The sequence below is a fragment of the Natator depressus genome, chromosome 8, assembly GCF_965152275.1.
Source record: "Natator depressus isolate rNatDep1 chromosome 8, rNatDep2.hap1, whole genome shotgun sequence".
Classification (NCBI taxonomy): Eukaryota; Metazoa; Chordata; order Testudines; family Cheloniidae; genus Natator; species Natator depressus.
In genome coordinates, this window is record NC_134241.1 from 77512964 (window position 1) to 77525455 (window position 12492).

The 12492-nt window shown below is 41.1% G+C and overlaps 1 protein-coding gene across 1 annotated transcript in view; it reads left to right on the plus strand.

The window, feature by feature from the left end:
- ZNHIT6 (zinc finger HIT-type containing 6) overlaps positions 1-12492 on the plus strand; it is a 60568-nt gene that overhangs the window by 14916 nt on the left and 33160 nt on the right. Inside the window, exons 7-8 of the mRNA XM_074961391.1 lie at positions 943-1023; positions 7362-7442. Coding sequence (XP_074817492.1) covers positions 943-1023; positions 7362-7442 — 162 coding nt within the window. The remainder of the gene's footprint in view (positions 1-942; positions 1024-7361; positions 7443-12492) is intronic.

Consider the following 12492-nt stretch of genomic DNA (forward strand, 5'->3'; position numbering starts at 1 on the left):
TATCACCTTAGAAGCATAACACTGAAGTCTGTTTTCAAATTGAATTTCTCTAATTTAAATACTTGTTTTATTTGATAATCTTTTGTAAATAGAGCAGCCTTGTATATGCCTCTTGGTGCTTGCTGTCCACATGCATCAGCATGCTAATATAGAGGAGATTTGCATACTCCTAATGTTTTCCTTGATCTTCAGAGAAAATCCCACTCCCTGCAGGAAATCTTTTCCCACACCAGCGAGGATGGAAAGGAAGCCATGTTGCCTTTGTAGCAGATGCTACTAACCCGCTCCCTGAAAGGAAAGCAGAAAAACAGCAACTCCTTAACAAACAAAAACTACCTCTTCTCTCCCCATGCCTGTTGGGCTAGGAAAGCTCAGAAGTAGCCACTTGCTGTCAGGGCTGGAAGTTGCTTTTCCAGCTGCAGGCATGGGGAAGGATAAGAGGCAGCGTCTCTGTTTCCTTCCTGCAGGTGCCAGCTAAGTCCTAATGTTGAATGAGAGTATGTTTGTGCTGCAGTTAGACACCCATGATTGGCCTGCACTAAGCTGACTCAGGTTCACTGGGCTGTTTAATTGTGGTGTAGATGAACAGGCTGGAGCCTGAGCTCTGGGACCCTCCCCACTCAGGGTCCTAGAGCCCAGGGTCCAGCCTGAGCCCAAATGTCTACACTGGAGTTAAACAGCCCCTTAGCCAGATCCCTGTGAGCCCCAATTGACACAGGACAGCTGCAGGTTTTTAATTGCAGCATAGGCATACCCTGTGTGCTGGGGCTGGTAATATCCACTGCCAGCTTGTGCTACGTTGATGCACATTGCACCCTTTCCAGATGTCACCTGCTGGTGATATATCAATTTAAATATGGAAATACCATTTCCTTAAAATTGCTTTAATATTTCTTTTTGAATGATACTTAATAAACTGCATTTTTATCTTTTTGGCCAAAGGGTGCCCGATGATAAAACACTAGGTGAAATCCTTAAACCTTACCTTGATCCTGAAGAATCAGATCCTGTTATTCGTCAAAGGTATGTATTAAAAACCATTAGTAATTTTACTTAACTGATTTTAAAATAACAAAACTATTCAAATAAATTCTGTCAAACTGTCAGTTTTCCACTTTTACCATTCAGAATTGGATTCCTAGCTAATAGTGCACTTGCCATCTTTGTGATGAAAGCCACCTCATTAATACTTATTGACTGAAACTAAATTAAGTAAATTTCATGATTCTAAGGAAAGGAAGGAGAGAGCGAGAGAGCAGCTGAATAAGGACTTCAAAAAGCAGACTCTAAGAAACTCAGAGAACTGGTAGGTAAGGTCCCATGGGAAGAAAATCTTAAGGGAAAAGGGAGTTCAGGGCAGTGGTGGTTCCTCAAGGAGACAATATTGAAGACACAACTGTAAACTATTCTGATGTAAAGGAAAGATCAGAAGAATGACCTGAAAATTAAAAAGGAATCGTACAAAAACTTGAAACATTGAGAAGGAGGAATACAGAAGAACAGCACGAGTATGTAGTGACAAAATCAGAAAGGCTGAGGCACAAAAAAATGAGTTACATGTGGCAAGGGACATAAAAGGCAAAGAAGAGGATCTTTAAATACATTAGGAGCAAGAACAAGACAAAGGAAAGTGTAGGTCCTTTGTGTATCTGGGAATGAGAGCTAATAACAGATGACATCAAGAAAGCTGAAGTGCTTAATGCCTATTTTGCTTCAGTCTTTACTAAAAAGGTTAATGGTGAGCAGATACTCAACACAATGTTAACAACCAAGGCAAAGAAACATAAGCCAAAATAGGGAAAGAACAAGCTAAAGAACATTTGGATAGATTAGATGTATTCAAGTCAGCAGGGCCTGATGAAATTCATCCTAGGGTACTTAAGGATCTATCTGTAGCAATATTGGAGCCATTAGCAATTATCTTTGAGAACTCCTGGACGACAGGAAAGGTCCCAGAAGAATGGAGAAGGGAAGCATAGTACCTATCTTTTAAAAGGGGAACCAGGAGGACCCAGGGAATTATAAACCAGCCATCCTAACTTCAGTACCTGGAAAAATACTGGTGCAAATTATTAAACAATCTGTTTGTAAGGACCTGAAGGATAAGAAGATTATAAGGAATAGTCAACATGGATTTGTCAAAAATAAATAATGACAAACCAACCGAATTTCCTTTCTTGATATGATTATTGACGTAGTGGATGGGGGGAAGCAGTAGACATGCTATACCTTGATTTTAGTAAGGCTTTTGACACAGTTCCACAGGACATTCTCATAGCAAACTAGCGAAATGTGATCTAGATGAAATTACTCTAAGGTGGATGCACAACTGGCTGAACAACTGTTCTCAGAGTTATCAATAGTTTGATATGAAATTGTCTAGTAGAGTCCCACAGGGGTCAGTCCTGGGTCTGGTACTAGTCAATATTTTCATTAATGACTTGGATAATGGAGTAGAGAGTATGCTTATAAAATTTGCAGATGACACCAACCCGGGAGGGGTTTCAAGCACTTTGGAGGACAGGTTTAAAATTCAAAATGAAGTTGACAAATTGGAGAATTGGTCTGAATTCATTGCGATGAAAGTCAATAAAAACAAGTGCAAATTACTTCACTGAGGAAGGAAAAAATCAAATGCACAACTACAAAATGGGGAATAACTTTCTAGGTGGTAGTACTGCTGAAAAGGATCTGCGGGTTATAGTGGATCACAAACTGTATGAGTCGTCAATGTACTGCAGCTGCAAAAAAGGCTAATATGATTCTGGGGTGAATTAACAGGAGTGTAATATGTAAGACACAGGAGGTAATTGTCCTGTCTAGTTGGCACTGGTAAGGCCCCAGCTGGAGTACTGTGTTCAGTTCTGGGCACCACAGTTTAGGAAAGATGTGGGCAAATTGGAAAGAATCCAGAGGAGAGCAAGAAAAGTGATAAAAGGTTTAGAAAAATGACCTATGAGGAAAGCTTAAAGGAGGGCATGTTTTGTCTTGAGAAAGGAAGACTGAGGGGAGACCTGATAAGTCTTCCAGTATGTTAAGGGTTGTTGTAAAGAGGACAGTGATCACTTGTTCTCCATGTCCACTGAAGGTAGGACAAGAAATAATGGGATAATCTGCAGCAAGGGAGATGTAGGTTCGATATAAGGAACAGCTTTCTGACTATAAGGGGTAGTTAAGCTGTGGAATAGGCTTCCAAGGGAGGTCATGGAGTCCCCATCATTGGAAGCTTTTAAAAACAAGTTTGAGAAACACCTGTCAGGGATGGTCTAGTTTACTTGGTCCCTTCCAGCCCTGCATTTGTATGCTTCTAAAGTCATTGAATTTAAACCAGCAGCACTCAAAGAAATTGCTGATGATACAAATGAAATGATTAAAAAATCCAAAAAATTAATTTAAATGATGGTAATGTTAATGCCTTATCTGGAGAAAGTAGAGAAACACGTTTGCAATCCAAGCTCTGATTCATAGACTGTCTTAAAATTCTGGCTAGTGGCAAACCTGTATTTACATTGACAGGAAGGCTGTTTTCATAGAGTATCAGGGTTGGAAGGGATCTCAGGAGGTCATCTAGTCTGCTCAAAGCAGGACCAATCCCCAACTAAATCATCCCAGCCAGGGCTTTGTCAAGCCTGACCTTAAAAATACCTAAGGAAGGAGATTCTACCACCTCCCTAGGTAACGCATTCCAGTGTTTCACCACCCTCCTAGTGAAAAAGTTTTTCCTAATATCCAACCTAAACCTCCCCCACTGCAACTTGAGACCATTACTCCTCGTTCTGTCATCAGCTACCACTGAGAACAGTCTAGATCCATCCTCTTTGGAACCCCCTTTCAGGTAGTTGAAAGCAGCTATCAAATCCCCCCTCATTCTTGTCTTCTGCAGACTAAACAATCCCAGTTCCCTCAGCCTCTCCTCATAAGTCATGTGTTCCAGTCCCCTAATCATTTTTGTTGCCCTCCGCTGGACTCTTTCCAATTTTTCCACGTCCTTCTTGTAGTGTGGGGCCCAAAACTGGACACAGTACTCCAGATGAGGCCTCACCAATGTTGAATAGAGGGGAACGATCACATCCCTCGATCTGCTGGCAATGCCCCTACATATACATCCCAAAATGCCATTGGCCTTCTTGGCAACAAGGGCACACTGTTGACTCATATCCAGCTTCTCGTCCACTGTAAGCCCTAGGTCCTTTTCTGCAGAACTGCTGCCTAGCCATTCGGTCCCTAGTCTGTAGCAGTGCATGGGATTCTTCCGTCCTAAGTGCAGGACTCTGCACTTGTCCTTGTTGAACCTCATCAGATTTCTTTTGGCTCAATCCTCTAATTTGTCTGGGGCCCTCTGTATCCTATCCCTACCCTCCAGCGTATCTACCTCTCTTCCCAGTCATCTGCAAACTTGCTGAGGGTGCAATCCACACCATCATCCAGATCATTTATGAAGATATTGAACAAAACCAGCCCGAGGACCGACCCTTGGGGCACTCCACTTGATACCGGCTGCCAACTAGACATGGAGCCATTGATCACTACCCATTGAGCCCGACAATCTAGCCAACTTTCTATCCACCTTATAGTCCATTCATCCAGCCCATACTTCTTTAACTTGCTGGCAAGAATAATGTGGGAGACCGTGTCAAAAGCTTTGCTAAAGTCAAGGAACAACACATCCACCACTTTCCCCTCATCCACAGGGCCAGTTATCTCATCATAAAAGGCAGTTAGATTAGTCAGGCATGACTTGCCCTTGGTGAATCCATGCTGACTGTTCCTGATCACTTTCCTCTCGTGTAAGTGCTTCAGAATTGATTCCTTGAGGACCTGCTCCATGATTTTTCCAGGGACTGAGGTGAGGCTGACTGGGCTGTAGTTCTCAGGATCCTCCTCCTTCCCTTTTTTAAAGATGGGCACTACATTAGCCTTTTTCCAGTCGTCCGGGACTTCCCCCGATCGCCATGAGTTTTCAAAGATAATGGCCAATGGCTCTGCAATCACATCCGCCAACTCCTTTAGCACCCTCAGATGCAGCGCATCCAGCCCCATGGACTTGTGCTCGTCCAGCTTTTCTAAATAGTCCCGAACCACTTCTTTCTCCACAGAGAGTTGGTCACCTCCTCCCCACGCTGCACTGCCCAGTGCAGTAGTCTGGAAGCTGACCTTGTTCGTGAAGACAGAGAAAAAAAAAGCATTGAGTACATTAGCTTTTTCCACATCCTCTGTCACTAGGTTGCCTCCCTCATTCAGTAAGGGGCCCACACTTTTCTTGACTTTCTTCTTGTTGCTAACATACCTGAAGAAACCCTTCTTGTTACTCTTAACATCTCTTGCTAGCTGCAACTCCAGGTGGGATTTGGCCTTCCTGATTTCACTCCTGCATCCCCGAGCAATATTTTTATACTCCTCCGTGGTCATTTGTCCAATCTTCCACTTCTTGTAAGCTTCTTTTTTTGTGTTCAAGATCAGCAAGGATTTCACTGTTAAGCCAAGCTGGTCGCCTGCCATATTTACTATTCTTTCTACACATTGGGATGGTTTGTCCCTGTAACCTCAATAAGGATTCTTAAAATACAGCCAGCTCTCCTGGACTCCTTTCCCCCTCATGTTATTTTCCCAGGGGATCCTGCCCATCAGTTCCCTGAGGGAGTCAAAGTCTGCTTTTCTGAAGTCCAGGGTCCGTATTCTGCTGCTCTCCTTTCTTCCCTGTGTCAGGATCCTGAACTCAACCATCTCATGGTCACTGCCTCCCAGGTTCCCATCCACTTTAGCTTCCCCTACTAATTCTTCCCGGTTTGTGAGCAGCAGGTCAAGAAGAGCTCTGCCCCTAGTTGGTTCCTCCAGCACTTGCACCAGGAAATTGTCCCCTACACTTTCCAAAAACTTCCTGGATTGTCTGTGCACCGCTGTATTGCTCTCCCAGCAGATACCAGGGTGATTTGAAGTCTCCCATGAGAACCAGGGCCTGCGATCTAGTAACTTCCTTGAGTAGCCGGAAGAAAGCCTCGTCCACCTCATCCCCCTGGTCCAGTGGTCTATAGCAGACTCCCACCAAGACATCACCCTTGTTGCTCACACTTCTAAACTTAATCCAGAGACACTCAGGTTTTTCTGCAGTTTCATACCGGAGCTCTGAGCAGTCATACTGCTCCCTTACATACAGTGCAGTTCCCCCACCTTTTCTGCCCTGCCTGTCCTTCCTGAACAGTTTATATCCATCCATGACAGTACTCCAGTCATGTGAGTTATCCCACCAAGTCTCTGTTATTCCAATCACATCATAATTCCTTGACTGTGCCAGGACTTCCAGTTCTCCCTGCTTGTTTCCCAGGCTTCTTGCATTTGTGTTTAGGCACTTGAGATAACTCGCTGATCGTCCCTCTTTCTCAGTATGAGGCAGGACCCCTGCCCTCTCACGCGCTCCTGCTCGTGCTTCCTCCCGGTATCCCACTTCCCCACTTACCTCAGGGCTTTGGTCTCCTTCCCCCGGTGAACCTAGTTTAAAGCCCTCCTCACTAGCTTACCCAGTCTGCTTGCGAAGATGCTCTTCCTGCTCTTCGTTAGATGGAGCCCGTCTCTGCCTAGCACTCCTCCTTCTTGGAACACCATCCCATGGTCAAAGAATGCAAAGCCTTCTCTCCGACAGCACCTGCGTAGCCATTTGTTGACTTCCACAATTCAACGGTCTCTACCCAGGCCTTTTCCTTCCACGGGGAGGATGGACGAGAAGACCACTTGCCCCTCAAACTCCTTTATCCTTCTTCCCAGAGCCACATAGTCCTCAGTGATCCGCTCAAGGTCATTCTTGGCAGTATCATTGGTGCCCACATGGAGAAGCAGGAAGGGGTAGCAATCCGAGGGCTTGATGAGTCTCGGCAATCTCTCTGTCACATCATGAATCCTAGCTCCTGGCAAGCAGCAGACTTCTCAGTTTTCCTGGTTGGGGTGGCAGATAGATGACTCAGTCCCCCTGAGGAGAGAGTCCCCGACCACCACCACCCGCCTCCTTCTCTTGGGAGCGGTGGTTGTGGAACCCCCAACCCTAGGACAGTGCATCTCATGCCTTCCAATCGGCAGAGTCTCCTTCTGTTCCCTTCCCTCAGATGTATCATCTAGTCCACTCTCCGCATTAGTACCTGTGGAGAGAACATGAAAACGGTTACTAACCTGTATCTGCGTTGCTAGTACATGGACGCTCCCCTTTTTTCTTCTGGAGGTCACATGCTGCCAAATTGGTTCACCATCGTCCTGTCCCTGCTGTTTTGGTTGTAGGCATCTAAAAAGTTAGTAAATCTCTTAACGGTAACAAGTGGTTTGGACTTTTTCTTTAATGTGATTTGTCTAGATTTCATGAGTTGTTTTTTTTCCAGATTAAAAATATATACAATGTCTCCTCAGTCAGATGTGCAAATTTTAATGAAAATAGAACACAGGCAGCATAATTCTGTCAGGTAAGGGATATATTTTTTCTGTATGTAGGCTGTTTGTGTACTTTTTAGAGAGAAATTACTTGTTGAAGATGTTTCCTAGTCTCTAGTGGTGCTATGATAAAGATAATGTGTCTGTACTCTCCCAGATTAAATCGCTTCTGTTTAGCAACATGAAATTACAAAAAAGTTGCAGTTAAAATCAAGATAAAGTTTAGTGAGACAACATGTAAGCATCTGTAAAATTAAGCTGAATTTACTGTGCCATATGATGCTTTCTCAACATTAGTAGCTGGTCAGATTTCACATTCTGATGTTTTCAGATCAAGATTTAAGCTTCTTGAACCTAAACTTTAATAGAATTTTATTCTTTATTATATTAGCTCTGGACAAAATTTGTTTTATACCATCAAAATAAAAACTGTGCAAATAGCTAAAGAAATAATTCTACACATATCATAAGCACCATTTGGAACACTTCACCCAGCTCCCATTGTTATTGAAAAGGGAACGTACTTTTAATACTGTAGTTTATTGTGATTCATAGTTAAGATTTCTAAACTGCATTCCTTTCTTCAAATGTAACAAACTTAATGTCATCTAACTTTTTCCCTGAAACATGACATACCATTGTTAAAGAAAAGCATCAATGATATTACGAGAATGTCTGTTGTAAACAGACATTCAATTTCCCTGTCATTTAATTTCATTGTAAACTCTATGCAAGAGTGAGTGTAGAATATACGCTGAACTTGAATGACAGAACGAAACTTTACAGATTCTTAACTTTTCTTCTTCTGATACTTGTTTCTCAGTAACTGTAACATTGGCTACAAGATAGTTGTCCGCTAGCAGTTTTTCTTTTTGCATAAAATGAGCTGATTTCCATGTCAGGATTTAATACATTTAGGAGACTTTGTCAACTTCTACTTTTTTAAAAAAATTGACTAACTTTATAAAATTACCTTTCTGATGGAGCACCATTTAAATAGTATGTACAGTATTTTTTAGAAAAATTCCCCATTTTAAATTATTTTTATTTGGGCTTTTCTGCTCTCCTACTCTTTGGTTGGTGGCAGGGGGGATCAAGAGCTCCAGAAACAAACATGTTGTTGAAATCTTTACTTATTATGATTGCAGCCTATCTTGTTCCCTTCCTCTTTATGCATATATTGCCTGCCACCACTGAAGTGAGACTTGCTGCAGAGTTTTTTGTTTTGATTTGTTTTTTTTGTCATGTAGGCATTCCTTCTATGAACTAGTATAATAAATTTGAGGGGAGGATCAGCTTGATAAAGTATGTGACTTCGAATCCGAATGTATATGTTCTTTTACCTGCTCTATCATGGACAGTTTGTGTGCCTGTCAGCAAGTCACATAATCTCTTCTCAGTTTCTCCTTCTGTAAAATGGTCATTATATTTTTCTTAGTTCACAGAGGTATTGACCTAAAATTCATTAATGGTTTGTGACACTCTTTTGGATCTTCAGATAGAAGGTGTAGTGCATTTAAAAGAAATTAAAAATCCTTAAAGGTTGATCTTCATCTTTTATGTCCAGATATTCAGCAAAATGAATGGGATTATTTACATGTTTAATGTTAGTACTTAAGTACCTTGCTGAATCCTGGGTATAGTTATGCATTCCTCTTGTGGAATGTGACTAGAAATTAAAACTTGTTCTGTTCTTGATTAACTTACCATAGCACTAGGCAAAATAGCCTAAACTTACTAACCAAGACCAAAGGTAGACCCGCGCTGTGGTTCCACAGTGGGGTCTAAAAGGCAACATTCTAATGGGAAGCCCTGGGCTTTAAAGGAAAGACTTAAGTTTTGGTTGAAGTTGAGTATTACAGGAGAATTTAAGAACAGTCACCAACATCAGAATTGCTCTTTTGTGTGAAATCTTCACTTTTTATGATTACAAAGAGGACTGTGTGAGAGAGAAAAATCTTCCTTAGATTGACTTCATTTATCAGCACGTTTTGTGCAGTCATTATCTTCTGTTTTTGTGGGGTTCTTACACACAGAAAAAGGAAGCAAAATATTTTTAAAAGGAAAATGTGATTGTAAAACACCAAAAATTTGATGAGGAACTCAAGCAGGTAACTTTTTTTAAGTGATAGATTTAAAGCTGATGGCATCCCTTTTAAAATATCAACACTTAGCAAATATATCTGTTTCAGTTCTGTTAAAACAGATATGCTTGTTTTTAGTGCAGTTTTGGGTGCAGCAAGGAAGTTGAATGCTGATCTTTGCTATACCTTCCTCCCCCTTTGCATTCCTTCGGACCATTTCTTCCCCCACCACCATGTTGCTGCCCTATATTAGTAAGGGTAGTGTTAACAGCTTTTCCTCTATTGTGCAGGCCAGATTATTCTTTAATAACATGGGCTTGTCTATGGAGATCTAGTGCACAGCAAGGCAGGGTGTAAATCTACAGTGCTCTAGCCTGCTGCCCACTAAATGGCTGTTTGGACCCTGCTGCCATGCACTAAAAGTTCTGTTATACACTTCGATATACTGCTGTTTCACTCTGCAGCATTCCATGCACTACATGTCTGTATAGACAAGCCCATAAGTACAAAGAGTACCCCATAATCCACCAGTGCTCTGCTCTGCTCACATTATCTAAGATCAGGCAGAGCAATGGCCCAGCTGTGTGAAAGGAACCCTTTTACCACTAAGTAGCGGGTTGGTGGAGGAAAGTACCAGTATACTGCCCCACAGCCTTTTAAGTTTATATGAATATTCTATTATCTAGGATTCAAAAATCACCTTATTAAAATGATTAGATAATAGGAGGACTTTAAAACTATACATTGCCAAATTGGGTAGGGTTTTAGTCCAGAGTCTTTGAAGACAGTTATCTTCATAATTGCAATTATGTATCATTAAAGCACTGGTTCTCAGCTTGCAGCCCAATCAGCGCACAGGTGTAGCCCATGTGACATCCTCAGCACCATACAGATAGTATATATCCGTATGTATGCAACCCACATAACACAGAGAGCCGCATATGCGGCCCACAGTAGTAAATAGGTTGTGAACCACTGCGTTAATGGAATGCAGTGGTGTTTCAGAGAACTAAATAGGATTATTATAGGCTATAAAACATTAGGCTCCTAGTTTTAAGATAAGCATCTTACAGGAGGATTTCAGTATTTCCTGAAAATGTTTATAAAACAGGAATTTGTGGTTTAATTTTGACTGTTTGATTCTATGACTCACAGTGTAACAACCATTTTAATTTGAATGTCATTTACAAAATGCTAGTCTTATCGGATATTTTTTTCAGGAGAATATTTATATTTGCCAGCTACTACATGTTTTTACTTAAATCATGGGAACCCCAGCTTGGGAAGTTAAACAACAGTTAGCTAACACTACTTCTGCACAGATAGACTGGGTAGCTGTTGAACAACATGAAACTTGATTGCTTTCCATTGACTCCTTTTTATGTTAGATAGATAGTGACATTCTTCTGCAACCTAATTTATCTGAGATAAGCCTCTGTTTTTGTTTCCCTGGTACAGTCTTCTTCCTGTAGTGCACATAATATGGGAGCCTATCTTGGCTGAGGAGGACTTTGCCAGGATTTTTTTCATTGTGTGTTGGTATTACTCCTTAATCATTTGGAACAGCTTTGGTTGAGTGACTCAAAGCACAGCCTCTCACCGTTACCTAGAATTTTAGAGTGTGACTACTAGACCCTTGATAGGCCTCTCGATTAACTACAGGTACCTTAAAAGGGATCTTATAGAGGGAGGATTGGTATCACCAGTGTTATATAGACACAGAAGTTCTCCTTTTACTCTGAAGTCTACAGCTCTCTTCTTTTTGGTTTTGGAAAATCTGCTTTTGGATGGGTTGCTAAAAATTAAGTTTTCCATCTGGAGATGTTAACCTCTATCACCTGGTATGCAATATTCAGTTTGTCTAAGTTTTGTTCTGGTGTAAAACTATTCCAGGGGAGGTTTAAGTGCTGCCTGTTGGATGATTTTTGCACTCTTCTACATTCTTTTATAAAATAGCATTTTCTTTCTTCAAAATAAATTAATGTCCTTACTGTGTCTAATCCTTTATTTGGGATGCCTTCAAAGTGACTTCATGTGGTAAGATTATTGCTTTTTCCACTAAGGGAAGGAAAAATGCAACTGCCAAATTATACAGTCTAGTTTGGGAAATACACCTTCTCATTTTCCTGAGAGAGCTGCCAGATTTGCCTTTGTGAAGCAAATAACTTGATGTTCATTGTAACTAAATTGATGGTCAGAATAATTTGATCAGATTAGTAAACAAAGACATGCAGTTTACATGCATTTATACCAGTACAAATATTGCCTGATGAGGCTGCTGTTAAATCATTCATATAATATTCTCCTGTTAAGTTAATACTGACTATGACAAATTTTGTTTTGTTAGAAAAAATATTTCTTGCAGACTGTCTTTTTGAAACTCAACAAGAATCCTTTCATAAGCTAATTTTCTTCCTAGCCTGTTAACTGTTCATGACTCATTATTAATATATTTTTTTTCAGAATAACTGTCATGGAGTTAATTTTAATATAACGTCAGGAGCCAGATTTTAAAAGGTATTTAGGCACCTAAAGATGCAAATAGTTGCATAGTGTGAGTTAAAATCTGGCTTTAAAGGCCTAGAAGCCTTCCATTAACTTCAGTGAGTTTTGGATCAGTTCCTTGAAGTTCCTCAGGAATACTGAGTAAAATCAGTTTTGGATCAGTTCCTCAGGAATACTGAGTAAAATCAGGCTATATCCTACAGGTATTCCTAATGCAAAGCTTCCATTGACTGCAGTGGAATTCACACTTTCAGAGGGCTCCAATGATGGGGTCTGTACATTTTGTACTGTTGCAACTCATATTTCGATGCTGTAAGAAGCCTTAAAACATCAACACACCCCATCAGATTGCCTCTTGCTAGCTGCAGTGAGTGACATTGGCCAAAGCAAATGGAAACACAGCCATCCTATCTTATTCAATTGTAGTGGATAGTGAGGAAGAAAAATCCATTAAACAAGTATTGCAAGTGCTTCTCTTCTAAATGCCATTTCT